The sequence below is a fragment of the Hydra vulgaris genome, chromosome 05 (assembly GCF_038396675.1).
Source record: "Hydra vulgaris chromosome 05, alternate assembly HydraT2T_AEP".
Lineage (NCBI taxonomy): Eukaryota > Metazoa > Cnidaria > Hydrozoa > Anthoathecata > Hydridae > Hydra > Hydra vulgaris.
Genome location: NC_088924.1, coordinates 1,940,001 through 1,963,990, shown reverse-complemented (window position 1 = coordinate 1,963,990; position 23,990 = coordinate 1,940,001). Strand labels below are relative to the sequence as shown.

The following is a 23,990-nucleotide window of genomic DNA, read 5'->3' as shown; positions in this document are numbered from 1 at the left end:
TACATTATATAAAATTGTTGGGTTTAATGCAAAAAAAGTATGGATCTTTTTCATAGCTTGTGGACCCATATTAATTTGAGTCATTAATTGATATAAAAAAAAAAAGGAATAAAGTTTTAGAAATAAACAACGTTAAATTAGAAAATGTCTTTCGATACTACTACAACTGGTGGTTGGGATCCTCTTGATTATTTTAAAATTAATTTACACGGTCAACATGGAAAGTATAATGGTTATTCGAGTTTAAATAAAATACCTTTCTCATGGTCAGATGGTTCAAATCTTGGTGGGGGCAAACATTATGGCATTCATTTCAGCCTAGGGTACTTGGGTATTGATGTTTTAAATGCTGCTGTATCATTAGTCACAGCATTTTGTGAAGTATCAATACTTATACTTTATTTAGGGGGTCCAAAATTACCTTTATTTGGATTTTGTGTAGTTTATCAACTTTTTCTTAATTAAATTTTGATGCTGATTTCGAACTAGTCGATATTTTTTATTTATAATAAAAATTTGGCCTTCTACTTCAATTTCAATTAAAGTGGTTTTGTTGACAAAACAATCAGTTGTTAAATTAAACGAAATCGTTATTATTATCAAAGTAGAATCCGTGGTAAATATTTTTCTCTTTGCTCTATCAATAAAATAAGTAATTATTATGTGAAGTTATAAGTAAAACAAAAAAATAACAATTATGCCATTATGCATGAAATTACTCCATATTAGGAACAATTAGTAACAATTACGAGTGAAAATGCGAAATAACTTTATTGCAAACACGGTGCAGCGATTTGAGTTCTTTCTCAGAATCAATAGGTCTAACGTTTGATGTTAGCTCTGACCAGATAAGCAACATTGGTTATGAAGGATATATAAACTTCCTAGTTAAATTGCTCTTCCACGGTGCTTTGTGATAAGACGCTTAGTTCTTCCTGAAGCAACTTAATAACTAAAAAAAAAGTCATTGTAGATGATTGTGGATTGTTGTTAGGACTTTCCAAGTGTGGAAAAAAGATTTAAGTTATTAGCTTATTCTTCTGTAGACATACAGCAACTTTTTGTTGTGTTTTTATGAATAATTACAGGCCCGTAGCAACCGGGTAGGGACCAGGGGAATTTGCCCCCCCCCCCCTAACAATTTTTAATTTTTTAAATAAATAATTATGAAGAAATTGACTAAAAAAATGTCTAAAAAAAAAAAGGTTCTCAAAACTATTTCGGAGTAGTACTGTCTTCCCCCCCCCCCCATCCCCCATACAATTTTTGTTTTTACGGCCCTGAATTATAACTTTAAATAAAGTGGATCTTTGCTGCAATGACTTACTATTTTTTGATTACTACTAAATTAAATATCCTATTCATCAATCATTTTTTGACATTCAACATATCTTTCTATTTTTCAATTTATTTTTTGACATCTGATTTGCAAGTTTTTTTTTTTTTTTTTTATTTAACTTTTATTTCGCTGATTAAACAATATTACAATTTTTCATATAAAATAAATAACATCGTAAACATAAAAAACCTTTATAAAAAACGTTTTTAATCTTTTTAATTTATAATATATATATATATATATATATATATATATACTGTTATAATCAGTCAGGGACTCAAAGAAGGTAAGGATGATGCGTTTATCATCACAACCTTTTCATAGAGCCCCTTTAGTCACTATTGAAATAAAAATAAAAAAACACTTTAGTTTTTAAAGAAAAATAAAAAATTTAATAAAGTTAAAACACATAAGAAGAAAAAAAATAAAAAAATAAATAAAAAGAAAAAATACAAAAAAATCTGAAAACAAAACTGTAAACTATAATATATATATCAGGAATTAAGGAGATGCATTTTAGTTTGTTGTTTAAACGATGAAATGCTTTTTAGGTCTTTAATATTTTTATTTTGGAAACGATTCCATATGGATGGACCTCGGTTTGTAATTAGAAAACTTGACTGCTGTGATTTAATTTTTCCTAGTTGATAGTCGTTCCTGGTATTTGATGGCAGATTATATTTTTCAGAAAATGATATAAGAAAGTTATCTGAAAAAACGCTTGGTAGAAGATTGTTTTTATATTTATACATAAAAATTAATATCTGTAATGTGTTAAGTTTCTCAATATCTAGAACCATCATGCTTTTCATCACTGGGGCCGGGTTTACTAACCTATTTAAATAATTGATTGCTTTGCATGCATGATTTTGCAGACTTTGCAATTTTAGCAATTTGGTTTTATGGGTGCTGGCCCATACAATATTTGCGTACAAAAGCTGACTATGTACAAGACTAAAGTAAAGCATATTACGTGATTTACTATCGAGAAAAGGTCCATATATTTATTAGTGTAAAGTATAAGCGATCAGAGAAATCTAACTCTTCTGTTGTTAAAAGTAGACAAATTCAGTCACAAAAAACTCCATTGCCTCTGTATGTGAGTTTGCTTGTGCATAGAACTACAAGAAAAAGATTATCTTGGTTTAAGTGTATCATATGATCGAGTACTTGCACTGACAACTGAACTAGGAAATAAAGTGTGTGATCAGTTTAACAGTGATCGAGTTATGTGTCCTCTGAAACAGAGAAAACAACTGTTTACTGTTGCAGCTGTTGATAATATTGACCACAACCTCACAGCAACAACAGCTTGTGAAGCATTCCATAACACAACTATTTCATAAGCTCAGCAACCTGATAATTATAGTACTGGAGTTCCACGCAATGTTATGTTGCCTTTTAACTTGCGTGGTAGTAAGAAAAAAAAAGCTTTACTGGAATCATACTCAAATGTTATCCCAGTTAGGCTTAAATATGGCCAACCAGGTACACCTATCATCAGTGGTCCACCTACAGGAAGTGGTGCTGTGTGGGACCAAGAACTCAATAAAGAACATTTGTGGCTTGAAACTGTTAGACAGGTTCCTGATGCCAATGGATCAAATGACAATTTGCAATCAGTAGAATGTCTTTCATGGTCGGCATACCATGCCAATAACATAATCAATTCAGATATAAATTTATCAATAGCTTCATTGTTGCCACTATTTCAAGATTCTTCCAATAGTGTTGCCATGGACACTCAATGGATGTAATTAAAAATTCATCTTCATTCTGAACAGATCCATTGAATGGTCTGTTCAGAATGAAGATGAATAAATCCAGATATTATGAATGAAGAAGTTTTACATGAACTAATTGATGTTTATCGACAATTAGATTGTGTTAATTTGAAGTCGATAGCAGTTTATTCGATAGCATATAAATATTCAGCTATAACTACGAAATTTACTTTTAATTAAAATAGTTCGAAACCATTATTATTAAATGATATCAGTGCTTTTATTTTGCATGTTTTTTCTTATTCCGCAAGTACTTGTACTTGGGGTAGTTGGGGGTACTTCTTGTACTTGGGGTAAACCTCTTTTGTATTTTAAAAAATAAATCAATTTTTTGATTTTATTTTTAATCTAATAATTTTATTTTATGTACAGGTAGACGGGCCCCAAAAATCACATGATTTTTTCTTTTGCTTTATCTTTTGTACAAAACAAATAATTTAACTTTATTTTGCTTTTTTATATGCTTTTATATGGTAAAAGTTCTTCCCAGGGGTTTAGAAATATCTTGGTATTTTTTGTTTGCTTTTTTTTTTTCAGTAAAGTTTCGCTATATTTTAGTAGGGGACCTCAAAAACCGCATGGCATAAATTGTTTATAACTTTTTATGAAATTAGTTGCAACTTCCCAATTTTTTTGAATAGCTTGTTATATTAAAATCCCCTTCATATGGTAGTTTGATTGCAAACTTATATTTTAGGGAAGTACCTAAAGCGCTACAAAAACCACATGCTTGGGATCCCAAAAACCACATTAATTATTTTATTTGTAACAAAAATATATGTGATATTACAAAAATTCATGATTTTAAAGTAGATTTAAAGTAGTAGTTGTAAGTATCTTTTTGATGATAATGAATTTATATAGAGATTTTATTTTACGCTCCTGCTTAGAGGATAGTTTTAGTTCAGTTTGCAGTATGTAAATTTGCGATATTATTTTATTTGTAAGCAAATAAATAAACATGAGTAACAGCAACAAAAAATTCAAAACTCGCTTGCAAATGTAGTCACTAAATCCAAGTTCTAATGCTGAAGCACTAATTAAAAGAAAAGCTATATTAGAAAAAAACAAGCAACTTGAAGCTGCTGTTCAATGGTGTAAAGGAAATAATGTAAGAGGACATGCTGCAATTAAAACAAGACAATATCCACTTATTAAAGATCATGAAACAATAAACCGTAGACTTGATGGGAAAAATAGTCAATGGTTTTGAAAGACAGTACTGTGCAATTTTCTTGGAGAAAGAAGAGATGTCAATTGTTTCATACATTAAAAATAAAAATCGAGCAATGCAAAACATAAACAAAGCAGAACTATCAAAACTTGTCCTTGATGTTCTGAAAGTTAGACAATACACAAATAAAAGATTGAAAGGTGGCAGAAAATTCATAGCGTTATCTGCAAATGCAAAAAATGCTTTGACAAAAAACAAGTATTTATGTTTCTTATATATTTTTTTAAAAGGTAGTAATAGTCAACATCTTAAGATATAAAGAGATTGTTTGTAGTACCAGGAGTTGAAGTTTTGTAAGAGAAGCTTTTTTAGTTAATTTTTTATTTTTGTTTTAAACACGGGTTAGGTAAATCGTTTTGGATGCGCTTTAAAGCTACGAATCCAAGCTTAACACTCAAGCAACAAGGAAATGTGTCAATAAATAGAGCTCTCAATTGCACGAGGGAAATGACATGTTTCCACATTGGTATCAGTAAACATTGAGTTTTTTTTGTTATATTTCATAGTATACACTATCTTCATTTAAAATATAACTCAGAGCTACACCATTTTGTTAGTTTATATATTGCTACTGTACATTCATGAAAAATAGTTCTACCTAAACTGAGTTACATATTGATTTTCATGGTTGTCTTTAGACGCTCTTGCAGAAGAATTGATTGAGACTGGCATTATGACTGAAGCAGCAAAAAAAGGGGACAGGAGTTTGGTCTGGAAATATTGATACATGCAGAATATTTGAGAGTTTCTACATAAGTTCTTTACATTCAAAATTAAATTCATGCTCTAACTAGGAAATTGACTTTCTATGAAATTTATACTTGGAGTATTGAACATCCTTCATTTTTTGTTTGTACGTGGTTTGTAATATTAATCATTTTTTTTCTAATTCTTTTTCTTGAGCAACTTCAATTTTCATAACATTCTTCTTCTCCAAAAATTTTAAACATTCCAACATTTTAATAACATCACCAGTCACAAAAGTAATAAAATCTTTATTCTTTAACTTCATTTAAGACAATTTGTACTTTATTATTTATTTACACAATTTAAAATCGAGAAAAGGATTTTTTGTAAATTCTTTCAACTTGCAAAAGCCTTTAAGTTTATATTAATTTGAAGGAAGTATTTTGAGGTTACATTATTAGTAGGTCTTAAAGTTACCACAAATACATCTTTTTATGACAATATTATGCAATTTGATTGAAAATGAGAGTCATATTTTATATAATTATTAATACTATATTTTTAATCTAATAATTTTATTTTATGTATGTTAAGGAGTATATTAAAAATTAAATTTTTAATATATTCCTTAACATACATAAAATAAAGCGTCATTTCTAGCAATGAATAAAATGGGCTGTCATGCTTTATGTAAAAAAGAAATCAGTTTAAATAGAAGCATTTTTAAATTGAAAATAGCTGTTCTTTAGCGGGTCCGGGAGGCATCAAAACCTATATTGGATTAATAGAAGAAGGGTCGAAGTTTATTCTTACGTATTCAGATTTTTACAGAAACATACAGGATTTAATAAAAGTCACATTCAAACTTGGTATCAATTCCTAGTCTAAAAAGTTATCTTTCTCTGTATTTTCATGGCATGAAATGTAATTTTATAAAATATTTAACAATAAACTCTGAAAGTCAGTTTAGTACTCTTCCGATTGATATATAATATATGGAAGTTCACAGGTGCGGTATAAGAAATAAAATAAAAGTTCGAAATTATTGCTTTTTCACTAAATAATTGTTCTTTAAAAAATTACAACTTTAAGCATCTGAGGGGATGCGCCAAGTGGTTTAAAAAAAAATTCTTTCAGAACATGAAAATATGACTAACTTGCAACAATCTTGCATAATCAGAACTTTTTATATCGGATTTTCGCAAATCTTGAATTAATGCCACGTTTTGATTTTTTCAAACCACTGTGCACTGTGCAGTGTTTGCATTTCAGAACCAAAGTTTATTTTCCCCCAACTAACATGGTAGCTGTTCGCGACAAAGATGATGATGTATTTCCGACTGCGAGGAATATTAATAGCATCACAGAAATGTCAATAAAATAATAGTTAACATAATGAATTAAGGTAAAAAATGATAGCATTTAATGTATATTGAATCATATATTTATAAGACTTTTATAAACAATTTTTTCAGAATTTTAATTTATTTTGGTTGAGTTGTATTTTTTGTACGTAAACAAATTAAATGAAAAACGCAACTCGCAAACACACATACCGTAAACAGGAGTAACTTATAGATAACTTTTTGAAAAAAGGAACATTTTCCCAAAACTATTTTGATGCTCAAAGTTGTGCATTACTAATGTCATTTAATTAGAAAAATGGTGTATTCATTGTATTCACCAAATCCAAGATTTTATGGAAATAATGAAGTGGTCAAAGTTACCCGGCAACGGGGTAACTTTGTCATAGTAAATTTTTTTTATTAAGCACCGAATGTAAATTAAGTGTTATTAATCACATTTATTGTAATTTAAACTTACATTTAGCATTTATTTCAAAAAAGGTACCTAAAATATGTCAAGAAATTAAAAAAAGAACAACAAAAATAAATATAAACAGTATTAAAGAAACATATTAGCTAAAATAATTTGATTTCTTTTTATTTCTTTTTTTATTAAATGTCAGAAAAAGCAAAAAATAAGAGAGTACTAAAGAATAAACAAACAATTTGTAACATAAACTCTTTTTTTTTTTTAAAATAATTATCTCTTCAGTAATCTTCATAAATTCAATAGAGACTGATTCACCCCAGATGCTGTTTCTGTTTCAGTATCGTATTCTACAGAAATAGATTTTCCTGGTTCAACTTTAAGTCTTTTTTTGAATATATATTTTTTTTATTTTTACTTTGTGTAACATCTTTCTTATCACCACCTTCATTTTTTTTCTCATTTAATGTCTAAAAGGTTCCGGTCCAGTGGCGGAACTTCAAAATTTGGGCCCCCCCGCAAAAGAATGTTTTTTTAAAAAAAAATAAAGCTTCACATATTAAATAGATATTTATTTCATATATCATATTTAAAAACAAAAAATTAAATAAAGATAAAGATAACTTCAAAACGAAACTAAAACTTAATCGAACTTAAACAGTGAAAACTTTCCTCCTTGATTTCATATTGGCAAAATCGGTAATGATGTTTTTCATTTCCATTTTTCCAGCCGCTTTTGCCTCAATAGAAACTATTGCAAGGTCGCTTAAACGTTCTTTACCAATGGTATTTCGTAAATAATTTTTTATTATTTTAAGTTTCGAAAAAGAACGTTCAGCTGATGCAACAGTAACAGATAATGTAAGAAACAATAACAATGCTGTTATCACTTGTGGAACGCTTGCAGCTATAGTTGACAATTTTACTATTAAAAGGTCAGCCAATTCACGTTAGATGATATTTTTGATATTTCATCGTGTAGCATTGACTTTACCATAACCATTTGCAGCGGAAACTCAGTTGTTATATCTTCACTATATTTTCTCTGAATGGCTTCTGCACAGCTTATGATCTCACGTTCTTTCATTACCATTAATTTATTTGGATGGATGCAGGAAAATAATTGTACCACTTCTTGCATTTCTTTAAATCTATTGTCGAGTTTGTTGATAACGACGTCCACAATTTGTGATTCTCCTGTATATTTGGATAGTAGATCCCACCTGTTTATGCTATTTCCGAAAAATGAATACACATCTTCTAGCATTACAAAAAATGAAGCAACTTCAACACAACATTTAACCGCATCGTTAATAACAAGATTTAAATTATGAGCTGCGCAATGCATATACATAGCATTGGGTTGATTTTTCTTAAAAAGGGCCTGAACCCCATTGTATATCCCACTCATGACGTTCGCACCATCATAACCTTGACCCCTGCAGTTACTTATTTTTATATGATGTTTTTCTAACAGATTTAAAATTTCTTCATGTAGTCCAGCAGCAGTGTGGTTATATATTTCCGTAAATCCCAAGAAAACTTCTTTAATTTCAATTGATGTGGCTTCATCTTTTTCATTTTTAATAATTTTTACGTATCTAAATACTTGACTGAGCTGATCTCTTTTAGTAATATCTTGTGTTGTATCCATTATAATTGAATAAAAAGGTGAACTATTAATATCAGCAGTAAGAGTGGCTTTTAAATGTGTTGCAAGCCAATGTATGACTTCATTTTGAATTTGATGGCTTAAATATTTTATAGATCCATTTGGCATACACAAAACTTGCTTTATAACATTATCATATTTAGCAAAAAGTTGAACTTGGGTTAAAAAATTACCATTATATTCATTGTCAAATGATTCACGATGACCACGAAAAGCCAAAGAATTTTTACAAAGTGCTAATGTTATATTTAATATCCGCTCTAAGACTTGCACCCAAAAATTTGATTGGTATCGTATTTGTTCTTCTATATTTTTATCAATTGTTTCATTATGTCGCCATTTTTCATAAATGCAACAAGCAAATATATGTTGTTGACTATTTTCGTGAATTTTAATTTTTTTAGAAAGACCACGCCAATCTCTGACACCATGCTCACGCCAGTTATTCTTTGCTTTTCGTTCTTCTGAGAAAAGCCAACAAGGCTCGCAATAAACGGCATCAAGTTTTGGGGAATAGCAAAGCCACATTCTTTCTATAGATCCATATTTTGTGGTAGTTTTAAAATATTCCTTGGAAAACCTACGGTTTTCTTGCAAGGGGTCGCGTATAAAAGGACCTTTTGGCCGACACGATTCCGATAATACATTAATTTTCTTAATATCTTTTGTTAGTATTTTACCATGAAAATTTGCAATGTCAGTAGAAAATAATTCACTTGATTTTTCTAAATTAATTTGTTCAATGGCGTCATTCGTATCAGAGTTTGAATCTTCCTGGTCTTCATTTCGGTGGTTTCTCGAAGACCTATTCACATCTTCTTCGTTCACATTTTTATTACCAGTAGCAATGTTTTCTTCGATATCATCATGTTCTACTGACTGATTTATACATACCACTTCTGCAGAGTTTTGACTTTCCACTTCCGTTTTCGCTCGCTTTTCGATTGGTTTCAAAAACGTTGTTAGCTTCGGCAATTTAGCTAAAGTAGCTTTTGTTTCTTTTAACTTTCTTCTTTTTGCTGCACCGCTTGTACTACTTAATTTCTTTTCCATTATTATGAGTCAAAATCTAAATTATTACAAATTTATAAATTCAGTACCTGTTGTAAAATTTTTAATTATTACAAATTTATTAATTACCTTTTATTAAATATATCAGTGAAGTAATAAACTCTCGTGCAACAATACTTTATTATTCGTAACACGATTAAATAAATTGGAGACTAGTAATTCAGATAAAATAAGAAATGAAAAGTTAACTTAATACAACGGAAGATTTAATATAAAATTGAAAATGAGAACATACATTTAAAAGTTGATTTGTATATGCAACAAGGATTATAGAATCATTATCCTTGATATGCAACGACATAAATAATATTGTTTATATTTTAAAAATATTGAATATGCAACTAAGAACTTATAAATTGAAGAACTTCTTACAGTTTAAAAAAAATTTATACGCAACAAATTATTACTTTTACCGAATTCAGTCTAATTGTCTAATTCATACACAAACACAACATAACGGTATAAAAATTAACTATACAATAACATCTGGCAGTTCGCAGCTGATAATCGTACTTTATTTCTCAATTGCGTATGCAATTTTAAAAAGGTTAAAACTTTTCGTTTAAATGTAAACTACGCACTCCAATACAAAAATAAATTTTTGAACAATATATTTTAATACGATGGATGACATTTTTTTTATCCAAGTTTTATATTTTAGGGCCCACTATACCTGCGGAAAAGAGTTTTATAGTATAAATATTATTGAGAGTATAATTTTTTTTATATGAGGGCCCACTATAGCTGGTAGGCCCCCCGCAACGCAGGGTCCTGCGTCCAGTAGTTCCGCCACTGTTCCGGTCTTAAGCTTTACGAGGACTTAATACGTTTTCACTTGGTAATTTGATATACACTGCATTAGGATTAAATAGCACCAAACCACAAGCTCTAAATCCACTAACTAAATTTTTTCTTGAACATTTATTAATAAATGTCATTAAATCATTCAGCAACTTAGAGAAATCTTCTTTTGGTAATGTTGCAAATTTTTTATCACAAGAAGTAAGTTTCCAATCCAGAAGTATACTTCTCCATGCTTTTTTTAATGGTACAAAGAATGCAACATCAAGAGGTTGAAGCATATGGGTTGAATTGGTCAGAAGGCATATGAATCTAAGCAAAAGAGTTTCTCCAATACCATTTCCACAAAACATTACAGAAAAACAAGTCTTCCTGCTAATCATTATTCTCTCAGGGTACTTAGTTTCACGTTTCATATCTACTTTTTATTTCCAGGATTATCACTCAAATTTGTTTCATCATAATTCCAAATGTTAGAAGGTGGAATTCCTTCAAGATCGAGTCTAATACTGTCAAAATAAATTTTTAGTCGTTCATTGTTTATAGCTGCACATTTTCTTTTAATATTTGATGCAGTTCTTTTGGTTAACTGTGAATGTTTCATAAAACTTGAAACCCAATCATCACCAAGAATATTGCTTTTGAATATTTTTACAATACTATTTTGCAATTTTAAATAACCAGCTACTAACATTTTAACATCAAGTTTATTAAATGGAAATCCCCAATCACACATAACCTTGATTCTAGATGAAAATAACTGCTCCTCATCATAAGTAAATATAGTTGGTGCACCAATGCATTTTTTATGCTTTGACTTCATTTTATAATGTATGGTGCTTCTTGGTATACTAAACCTTTTAGAGGCTTGATGAATAGACATACCTTCATTAATTGCACCCATATACTCTTGCAAAAGAATGGTATTAGAATAAATGTTATATGTACATTTTCCAACACTATGCTTGTAATATTTACGAGGCATTATGCTTTAAAAAAAGAAAATATAAACAAAACAAGCAAACTGCAATCCAGTAATTTTTTAAACTATTATATGATTTTATTAAATTGCATTTAAATTTAAAAATAAGAGTCTTTAAATTTTAATTTTGTTATAAAGTTATTAAAACTATGATTTAGTAACAACAACAACAAATAGTTTAACAAGAACAAGACTTTTTTTAAAATCCTAAAATACATTCATGCAAAAAACTGTTTTTCGAAATAAACTATTTGGATAACATGCTTCAAAAAAATATTATAGTTATTATAAATAACGATCAAACTACTTTAAAATGAATATTACTTACTTGGCTAAAGTTACTCCAAAAGAGTATAAACCTTCGGGGTAAAATTAACCACCCTGTAAAAAAAACAGAATGTTGTTACTTGAGCCAAAAACTTTTAGCTTAATTTTATTTGAACGTTTGTCTTTAAAACAAAAGAAATACTGAGTTGTTTGCTATCATTTTTATCTTCACCCAGACAATATTCTGTTTTACAGTTTTTGATTGCGTTTTACCAAGATGTAGTTTTTATTTTTTTCGCTTATAGTAAAGAGCATTTGCATCAAACTTCAGATCAATATTTAAGCAGGAAAGATTGCATTTACAAATAAAACAAAAATAGTAAAACGCTACTTAACTGTTTAAAAGTTACAGCTGACCAATTAAAATTTTTGAAAATGGCCAAAGGTTTATTTTTTTTTAGTTCACCTCCTCAAAGCCGTGAAGGCCACTACAGACGAGGAAGCTACTTAATTGTGGTTATAACCATCTCTCAACTCTATATCTCCGAAACACGAACCTTGATGAACAAGGCCGCTGCGCGGAGAAACAAGTTGAGCGCGGTACTACCAGGGACGTGGTGGAATTTAATATATTTCAATATTATTTAATATTTAATATTATTTCAATTTAATATATTTGGAACCTCTCGCATATAGAGCAAGCGCTCTACCACTACCCCACTACCGCATAAGCTACCCCGCTGGCCAAAGTTACCCCGGTTTACGGTACTATTGATTATTATTACGGTATATTGATTATTAAAAAGTATTATTACGGTATTGATTAATAAAAAGTTATTTTGTTTCAAAAGTATTTTTGAACAAAAGAGTTTGGATAAATTAAGAAGTTAATAAAACTCTATACAACTGTAAAAGTTTAATAATTATGTGTATGTGGTAATATGTGATATGTAATTATTTTATAAATATATCTTTATAATAGTGTACTTATGTGTAGTAATGTTTTTTTGGTGTATATGTATGTGGTAATATGTGTTTTACAATTATTTTAAAAATGTGCTTAAATATGTTATATAAAGGTTATATAAGGTTAAATAAATATGTTGTGTTTTAAAGTTAGTATATATGTTTATATTATGTTGTTTCCATGTTTTTAAAGTGCTGTGACGTGGCAAACATGTAGAGCAAGATTTGTCAACCTTGCCAGCCAAGCAATGTACTTATAGCATTTTTTATTTCAGATTTATCATATGATTAATTTATGTGATATAGAATAATAAAATGTTGTTAATTTTTGTGAATTTTTTAAAAACATTTACTAATAGTTAGTCTAGTCAACGTTCAATGTTACATAGGTCATTTTTATGTAGTTTCTAGGCTTTTCTAAATGTATTTCTTATCATTCACACAACTTTATAAGCAAGGTATACAAGCAAGTTTCGTCTGATAAATATTTTAGGTTGATGTTGTTTTTTTATTTAATTTGTTAAAGAATATTAGTTTTAATAAATAAATGTTTGTTTCTTTTTGGTTTTTTTACTTTTCTGTTTTCAGATTCTTAAGAACTAAGAAACTGGCTAATAAAGCTTTATTTTATTTTTTAGAATAATTGAAAAGAGCTGAAGTGACATTTTAGTCACTTCAATTTGCTTTTTTTTTTTATATTGTTTTTAATTACAAAGTGTAATAATAATAAAATTTTTTAGGTAGCAGAGCGCTGATTGATGTAAGTTTACAGCAGCAGCGCTAAAAAAAGTATAAAAAAAAGCAAATTGAAGTGACTAAAATGTCACTTCAATTTGCTTTTGCACATAAATGTGCTTAAATATGTTTCAGTATATTTTAAAATATATTTCAGTATATTTTATTTTCTCTATATCTATATGAATATTTTTTTTTACAAAAAATTAAAAAAGTCTGCTGAAAGTAGTTGCAAAATGATTGCTTCGCTATGTTAAATAAGTGTTATGCTTCTTTTTAAAGGTATGTGTAAATATATATATATATATATATATATATATATATATATATATATATATATATATATATATATATATATATATATATATACATACATGTATATATATATCTATCTATCTATCTATCTATATATATATATATATATATATATATATATATATATATATACATACATACATACATGTATATATATATATATATATATATATATATATATATATATATATATATATACATACATGTATATATATATATATGTATATATATATATATATATATATATATATATATATATATATATAAATGTATATATATATATATATATATATATATATATATATATATATATATATATATATATATATATATATATATATATATATATATATATATATATATATATATATATATATATATATATAATATTGTTTATTTTTATGATTTATTTTAATTTTATTTTAATTAATAACTTTAGTTGAATTCACTTCTTAATTTTTTTGTGGTAAAAATTAAAATATGATGTAATTATTGTTTAATAATTTCTAGACAATTATTAATTCTAATTTAATTTTGTATAATCAGACAGTGCAGAGACTTCCGGAATGGCGGACGCTTTTTTATAACGAATTTTTTAAATAAATTTAAAAAAAAAGAAAGATAATGATAAAAGAATAAAATAAGAAAAATAAATGAAATAAAAATAAAGAGAGTGAAGAAAAGAAAAAAAAGATATAAAAAAGCAAAAACTAAAAAAAAATTAAAAACCATATCAAACAAATTGAAAAAAGAAAAAAATTAGATAAGAAAAAGAAAAAAAAACAAAGTTAAAAGAAAAAAAACATTCGAAAATGGAAAGTAATTAAAAAGAATTTTAAAAATATATAAAAATTGCTCCGTTTATAAAGAAAGGAAAAAGAATATTTTTTAAATTTTATTATTTTTGAAAGACTATATGTGTTTGCTTGATATGATTTACTTTTTTATTTTATCATTATCCTTTATTGAGAAAACTCTATATTTTTCGTGACTAAATGTTTGTGCGTAAGTGGGTGACACGTTTTTATTTGTGAGTATTATTGAAAATTTTTTGTTTGTTTATTTATTGTTATTTTTTCATGAAATATTTATACTACTTTTATTTATATGATTATTGATATCAAGGTTATTATATTTATTAAAACATTGTTACTTTTTTTTTGCAGTAATTGTTTAAGTTACATGGTAAGCTGTACGTTTTGTCCGTACATAACTGTTTGTAACTTTCCTGTCTGTGCATTATATTCAATTGTTGTTTTAAAGTTGATATTGATTTATTATCATATAATTTTCTTATTATTCTTACAATTTATCATCATTATTGTTATCATTGTTATTTGTATTATTAATGCTATTTAATGGTATTTACTTAAGATTAGTTTTTAACTATTTGTAAATGACCTCGATTGTAAGATCTTTTATCGAAAAAAAAAATATATTGATATTGATAATAATTTCTAATCAGTTAATAATATTTAATTTTAATTTAATTTTATTAAAATTAAAATATTTCTAAGTTTGTTGAATATAAAGGATGAAAAAAACTTTCTTCAGTCCACTTTTGTTTTAATAAAGGCAAGAAGCCAAAAATATGAAGAAAATATTGAATAAAAAAAACTTTTTGTTGTTCGTTGAAATTTTTGTGATAAAGTTTAAAAAATTATTAGTGAACTGAAATCAAAATGCCAAAATCAAATAATGCTTTCTGGAATTTCTTTGACAAGGAAATTGTTCCTAAATTAGACTACCCCTTGCTGTATGTAAAAAGTGTGGACAAAATTTAAAAAAGCAGCAATCTTCAACCTCCAGCGCCAGGTACCACCTTAAGTCAAAGCACCCACAAGACTTTGCAAAGTTAACCAAACTGATGCCTGAACGGGAGGAGAAAAGGGCTAAGGACCTCAAAGAAATCCATGAGGCAACTGTTGGCCTTGACGAGGCTCAAGACAAGGTAGCCCACTATACCCATTTTCAGAATGAAAAAATGAAAGCCATGGGGTCTCAGAAAAATCTTACAGAATATGGCCTTGGAAAGTACTCCTCTCAACACAAGAAACAGTTGGAGGCTGACATGGAAATTATAAAGTTCATTGTCAGAACAGGTAAAAAATTTGTAAGTTGTATTTTAAACAAAAGTACAATTTAAATTGCGTTAGATTGAGATAAAAATTACCAGTAATTTTTAAAGAGATATATAATTTTTTAACAAGCGCAATTAAAAATCCTTTTTAATGAGAACATTATAAGCCATATCTTTTTAAAAAGTTCAAAAAGCATTTCATATTCATTTCAAATTAATCTAAAATGTTTTAATAACTTGGATAGCATAAATCCAGAAAATGCCTCAGGTTTTGTAATATGGTTAGCATTTTTCTTTTTAAAGGATCGGCCTTTAAAGTTGCAAGTAACCCAGCCTTAAGAGACTTTGTCAAGTACTTCAATCCTAGGGTGTCAATCAAGGACCCAACCACTTTTAAGAAGTACAAGTTGCCATTTTTGTATTCAGCTGCCATGGGTGTAATTAAGCCTGAATTGGAAATGGATCTTCCAGATTGCAGAGGTGTGGCACTGACTACTGACTGTTGGACCTCCAAAGCTGAAGATCCATTTATTTCACTTACCCTTCACTACATCAGCAAGGAGTTTAAGTTGAAAAAATTTATTTTAAATTTTGACAACTTTATTGGCCGCCATACATCCTACATGATTGCTAAGGTAATTATTTTTTTTTTTTTTTTCCAAAAATTTTAACGCTTTTGAAAAATATTTTATCTATTTTCAAAAATATAATATGATGTTTAAAAACTAAAACAATCAACTTATCGTTCAATTCATGTTATTCAAAAATATCTTGAACAAATTAAAAATTTCTAAAAAAATATAGGGTCTTGATGAAATGATGGCAGAATACCCTGTTTTGAAAGATGTCAATCGAAAAATAATTGTTCATAATGCAGCAGCACCAATGAAAGCTGCAATCCCATTACTGACTATTGGTGGCTGTTCTTCATTGCTGTGTGGTGACCACCTGTTGAACACAGTTCTCAGCAGGTCCATCAACAACATTAAAGAGCTCAAGGAAATGCTTGAAAATGCGACCAAATTGTCAAACAAAGTCCACAGATCATCACTGGCATGTCAATCTATTATGAAAGAATGTAGAGAAATTGATTGTGATTATGTCAAAATAATCTCTCCTGCTGCAACAAGGTGGAACTCCAACTACATGATGTTGGAGTCAATTGTGAGGATTAAGAGGGCCTTGATCCAACTTAGAGAGATAGGAAACCAACTTCTTGAGGTGCGTGATAATATTTTTATGCTTTCAAGAAGAAGAAAAAAGAAAAAAACATTTTTGGAAAATTATTTTGTGACAAATAGGAATACTTTTTACGAACACCTACTTTTGAAAATAGGTTTATATTTTAATAGAAATGTTGAACGTAAATAAATAATAGCCAATAATTTTATTAAAGTATTTTTTACTTTAGTTTCAATTTTTTTTCAAGATGTTATTCCATCAAATAATGACTTTGAATTGATGCAAGGATTACTCCCAGCTCTTAAGTCATTGAAACTCGTTAGTGAAAAGTTCTCAACAGACAGTGAACCTGTCATGCATATTGTCATGATCACCATCTACAAAATGACAAAGTACTTTGAGTCATTCAAGGCTGAGCCAGAAACGCACTTTGTTGCTGCAGTTGTTAGAAGATTTTGCAAAGAACTGGTGAAACAGATCAATCAACAGTCAAGATTTAATGACATGGGAAAGCACACCACTGCCTACATTATGGGAAACCTGTTTCACCCTCACTACCGCGGTCTTCTTCTGAAAGAGTACAAGCTGTGCGAGGAGTTTGTCAGCAAGTTGGTAGATGAGCATCCTTCTACCCAAGCTTTTTATGTGCAAAGATAGGAATCTACTAATTCGAGTGACATTGATATTGTGGTGGATGATAATGAATTTATGGAGGAAGTGGAAACATTGTGGCAAAATCAAGAACCACACAATATTAGGTAAATCTATTTTACAATTAAATATACCCCAGATCGGAAAAATTTTGAGCAATAAAGTTAAGTCATTTTTTCTGATAAAATATACATCGGATCTAAAAAAATTGTTTATTGCATGAAGTAAAAAGTTTTACTATTTTTTAAGATAGATGAAAATAAACTTTTTTCTGATAAAATATAACCAGAGAAAAAACCATTGTTTAGATCTAGTTAAAACAAATTCAATTTTAAAATAAATACTTTCTTTCAGCCAACAAAAGCCATCTCTGCAGAGAGAGTTTGATGCCAACCAAGTAATGCCTCAAGCACCAGACAGACATAAGGTGGACCCATTACAATGGTGGAAAGCAAACAAAGGACATCTGCCGCTACTGGCAGAATTGGCGAGAGAATGGCTTTGTGTCCCAGCAGCTTCAAGCAGTAGTGAAAGGCTTTTTTCACAGAGTGGAAACATCATCAGTTCAAAAAGGCAGAACTTGGATCCTTCCATCTCCAAGAAATTAACCCTCATCAAGGTCAACTACGAGTTGGTGGTTAAAAAAATTAAGGTCAAACTGTTGAATGATGAGTAGAGAGAAGAGGCCAACGCAATAATGGAAGAGGAAGTCGAAGAGAAGGAGGATAGCCCCAAACCACCGAAAGCATCATCAACCCCAAAACCTCTAAAAAGAAATAAAACATCAGAACAAGGTTCACAACAGAAAAAAAGAAGAGTGTCCACTAGACGAGAGGATTTGTTCCGAACCCAGTCAAAAGCAGAGAAGGTCAAAGCTCAAATGCGGAGTTCCTCTAAGTGATACAAAAAGATTAAAAAAGTGATAAAAAAGTTGAATTTTAGGTCCACTGATTAATTATTACAATAAATAAACTTTGTTATATCATGAAATATTTTTTTTATTTCTGTAAAAAGCTGTGGAATTAAAAACTAACAATTAGAACTGTTAATTTATGCCTTAGACTTTTTATATCCTATAAGCTAATTCCTTCAAAAATGTTGTGGATTAAAGTAAAAAAAAATTCGACAAAAAATGATAAACTTACAATTTTTTAATAAAGTATGATTGCCGAAACATTACGAACATTCTGGTAAAATTCGATAAATTTCCGACTTTCGAGAAAGATTTTTTTTCTCGAAACAGATTTTTACCGTAAGTCGGAATAAAATTTTTATTCCGTTTCGTTCCGAACTAGTTTTTATCGAATCGAGAGTCCGGACACTATATATTAATAAATATATATATATATATATATATATATATATATATATATATATATATATATATATATATATATATATATATATATATATAAATATTAGGGTAGGGCACAGTACCACATATATTTTTCAAAGAATCAGTTTTTCTAATAGCTCCATAAAACATTGTTCCTTTTACTATAAAAATCATTTTTTGTTATATTTTGTTATGTAGCTCATCTCTAAAGTTCTGCTTTTCAAACTGAAAGCAATGTTGCAAATACATCACGGAAAAAAACACAAACTAAAACTTGTTAGTCCCTCTGTATTAAGTGCAATACTGTGTTTAAAAGTCCCTGTGTAATAAGCTAACTAATAAACTTAAATATTTCACGACCCGGAGTTAATCCACTGTTGTAAGGTGGTAGCCCTCCTATCAAAAATTTGTTTAAAGAATTGTTTTTGGTTTATCAAAATGATTACAGAATTTCTACAAGAGAAAAACTGGTCAAAACTTGATGGCAGAGCTAGTGAATCAAGTAAACAGCTGATGGAAGTGGCTTTTTTTTTGCTTTGAATTGCTATTTAGTTTTTTGTACGTTTATTGGTAACTTATTAGCACTAAAGCATGTTTTAAGTTGTTGAAGCTCAAGGTTGACTTTGTCAAAAAGGTCATCGATGGAAGAAGATGAATAAAGCAGATTTGATTCATCTATAAAAACAAACATACACATGCTAAACCTCTATTAAAAGAAACGAAAGCGCTAAACATTTATCAAATCAATATCTATACTAATATACTAATTATGCTAAAATATAAAATGGGATTAGTATCTTCACGATTCACAGAAAACTTCTTTCATTCAATTACCAATAAGTTTAACACTAGAGCAACTGGTACCTTTATCGTACCCCGAAAAAAAACAAAAAACTCTCAATTCTCTATCTCTTATCGCGGCCCCTATTTATATAACAAATTAATTCCAAAATACATCTTAATTACTCTTCCTGACAATATATCTTCTTTATAGTCAAAACTTAAAAATCTTGTCCCTAATATAGATAATTATATAGAGTTGTTCTAGTTCACATTATAAATTAAAATTTGAATTAAAGCAATCTACAACGTGAGAAAAGTCGGATTTATATATATATATATATACATATGTAAATACATATATATATATATATATATATATATATATATATATATATATATATATATATATATATATATATATATATATATATATATATATATATATATATATATATATAATATATATATATATATATATATACATATGTATATACATACATATATATATATATATATATATATATATATATATATATATATATATATATATATATATATATATATATATATATATATATATATATATATATATATAAAACGTTAAAAAAAATAAGTTAAAAAAGTTAAAATAAAATACACACACACAAATCATAATACAACTAGACAAAACAAAACAAAATTTTATCACAATAATATTTAAAATATTTGCGCATAAGAATCACAATGTTTATGTGTATCTTTCGTAATACCCCAAGGTTCTTGATGATAAGACTTATTCAGTCTTCTTCGAGTTCCTTCTAACAATTTAATTCATCTTAACATCCTTCATAATATATTCAACTTTTTTTATCCATCCATTTTAATCCATCCTAACATCCTTCATAATATATTCAACTATGCTTCCTTAATATATTCAATTCAACTTTTTTTTCATTTTTAACTGAGTGCTGTTTTTTTTTTTAATGTAATTTAGGAGTACTTGGTTAAATATAATCTTTTGTAGCGGAAGTATATTTTGCTAATACTACAATGTGAAAAAACTGTAACTAATATGTAGTTGTGAAAATGCAAATAATAAAAAAAAAAATTTATTGCCCTTTTTGCCGTAAAATCAAGGACCAGTTTTTTGTTCCTCATAGAGGTCCTAATCTCTGGAACAAAACACTCTTACCAAATTTTGATCTTTCTACTTAACTGGCTTTTGCTTCATTCAAACAAAAACTTAAAAAAATTATATTTTAAATTGAAAATATCTTGATTTATTTTTAACTGTTTTTTTTGTTCGTTGTTGATCTATTTTGTATATTATTTGGTTTAACATTTTATATTGGCTCTTTAACATTTTATCTTGGTTTTTAAATGTTTTTGTATAAAGGGGAATTATTATTTCACTACAGATATTATATTTTTATCAAAAATTAACCTTATATTGTAAAGGGCTACATGACAAGATCCTCATGTTTTTCTAGAAGTTCTGTCGTTACTAATGTTAAAATTGTAAAATATATTTGGTTATTGTAATATTTTTAAACGACTAAAATAATTAAAAAAAAAAAAAAAAATATCTTGTTATTATTTTACATACGCATTGTATAAATTTAACACGGCAAAAAAAGTAAAATAAAATAAATTTGTGTTTACTTTTATAAAGTTTTTAGGATTATAGCATATAGGATATTATCATTATTAAGGCTTTTTCCGGCGCACTATAATATGACCATAAGGACTTCTGGGAGCATTTTAATAACTACATTAAAAAAGGAAAACAACTGTACCTAATTAAACAATCTATTATGTATTTCATTCATTTTTTTTTCTTTTGTATACTTTTTATACTATTTTTATACCTTGTATACTTTGATTTTGATTTTCATAAACACTCGATGCTTTTGATTTTCATAAATACAGGACCGCTTCCAGCTGGCTCAGGGCCCTGGGGCAAAATTAAGATCTGAAGCTCCAAAATTAAAATGTTTCTATACAATCACATTGTAAATAAGATTGCAAGGGCTTTGATATATAGCATGAATTTAAGACAGTCCCTTAATCATTGGGAGCTTGGAATAAGTTGTCGAGTTGTCGGAGCGGCCGTTCTCTCATATCGTTTTGCTCCATTAACATTTAAATGTTATGATGTAAAAAATTGAAACCGAAAATAAATTAATTTATATTTTTTTGAGCAGCCGTGGCACAGTGGTTAGAGTTCTGGCTCAGAACCCAGAGGTCCGAGGTTCGATGCCAGCTCTAGCCAAATAAGCGACATTGGTACGGAAGGAGGCGTGAACTTCTTGTTAAATGCTCTCCCGCGGTGCTCTGTGATAAGACCGTAAGGACTTCTGGGAGCACCTAAAATAACTACAAAAAAAAAAAAAAAAAAATATTTTCATGACAATTTATTTTAAAAAAATTTATTATTACCATATTTCGACTGAATCAACTTTTAGTCGACTTAGTCGATTTTTAAAATGCTTTTGAGGATTTTAGTCGACTTTAGAAAATTTATTCGTCGATTTAGTCGTCAGTCGAATTATTTAATAGCCGCAACAACAAAAATATTATCTACTTGGATAACAAGGGGACTAAAAAAGTTTTCAAAACTAAAACAAACGTTGTTTAATAAATACTTAAAAACGAAATCCATAAAACTTAAACAAAATTACAAAAACTACAAAAATCTGTTTGAAAAACTCCTCAAAAATGCTGAAAAAATTATTATTCTAAACCTGTTTAGAATAATCATTTGCGTAATTTGCATAAGCTGCGTAAGCAGTTAACTGGTTACGCAGCACAAACATTACTTAAAACCTGTCAGGGAATAAATGAAAAAAATTACAGGAAAAATAAAAGTAATTTCAACATCTCTGTCATTTGCAATAAAAGTTGGAAATAAAATAGTTTATGATACTAATGAAACTACGATTGAATTTAATAAATTTTTTTCCGCAATAGGAGCAAATTTATCAAACAAAATCCTTTTAATAAGTTGCAAATTATCAGATCACAACCAATTCTTTACATTTTACTAACGCATGAGAAATTTGCTTTTTGATCGAAATAAAAAAAGAAGAAGAAAAAAAAACAGTAAGACCTGGCCAAATAATTTGAAATACTGTGATAGTCTCTTATGACGTCATGAAAGATATTCTTTACAAAATCTTTAAAACATCCATTAAACAAGGTTCTTTCCCAGCTCTCTGAAAATAGCAAAGTAATTCATATCTTTAAAACAGGAGATCCGACTAATATAACAAATTACAGACCTATTTCTGTTCTTCCGGTTTTTTCAAAAATATTACCAAGTATAATGCATAACAGAGTGTATTCATACCAAATTAACAATAAACTCCTTTATAAAAATCAGTCAGTTTTAAAAAAAAACAACTCAACCGAACATGCTATTCTTCAATTAACACGTTGAGTTAACGAATCTTCTACAAATTTAAAATTTCTACATAGTGTTTTCATTGACTTATCAAATGCTTTTGACACGGTTGGTCATAATATTGTGCTTAAATAACTTAAATGCCGAGGCATAGCATATAAAACTCTAAGTTGGTTCAAAATATATCTCCCCAACCGAAAACAGTTTGTTTTGACAAAGATTTCTTTGTCTCAAAACAATTATGAACTCGACAAACATTATTGAACATAAATTATCGCGTCCCACAAGGATCCAAATTCCAACTTTTTCTTTTCATTATATATATATATATATATATATAAATATAAATATATATATATATATATATATATATATATATATATATATATATATATATATAAATATATATATATATATATATAAATATAAATATATATATATATATATATATATATATATATATATATATATATATATATTATATATATATATATATATATATATATATATATATATATATATATATATATATATATGATCTTAGAAAAGCATCCAATATGGAGACAATTATATTTGAAGGCGACACAAATCTGTTTCAGTCACAATGTAATATAATCATGCTTTTTAATAATATGAACAGAAATCTTGAAAAAACTTCATTTCGGATCAAAAGAAATAGGCAATCTTTAAATATTGAAAAAACAATATGGATATTTTTTTTATCTAAACAATAAAAAACAGATACTGCCTATAAATATGCCTGATTTCTTTATCGGCAATGACAACTTCTCTAAAAAGAGAAAAAATGACAAAATTTTTAGTTTTTATTGAAGAAAATCTGTCTGGGAAATCACACATCAATAATATTTATAATAAAGTTGCAAAAAGTATTGGAATTATATAAAAATCTAGGAGTATTTAAACAAAAACCAATGTACACAATTATACTA

General features: G+C 27.8%; 1 protein-coding gene across 1 annotated transcript; it reads right to left on the bottom strand.

Moving 5' to 3' along the window:
* Window positions 1-7,745: 7,745 nt before the first annotated feature.
* Window positions 7,746-9,017, bottom strand: LOC136080100 (zinc finger MYM-type protein 1-like). Its single transcript, XM_065796708.1, has one exon. The coding sequence runs from the start codon at window positions 9,015-9,017 to the stop codon at window positions 7,746-7,748; it is 1,272 nt and encodes a 423-aa protein (XP_065652780.1).
* Window positions 9,018-23,990: the final 14,973 nt, after the last annotated feature.

What these genes read in the sequence shown, in the direction of transcription:
- LOC136080100 (XM_065796708.1), bottom strand. Translation starts at nt 9,017, where the DNA reads ATGTGGCTTTGCTATTCCCCAAAACTTGATGCCGTTTATTGCGAGCCT.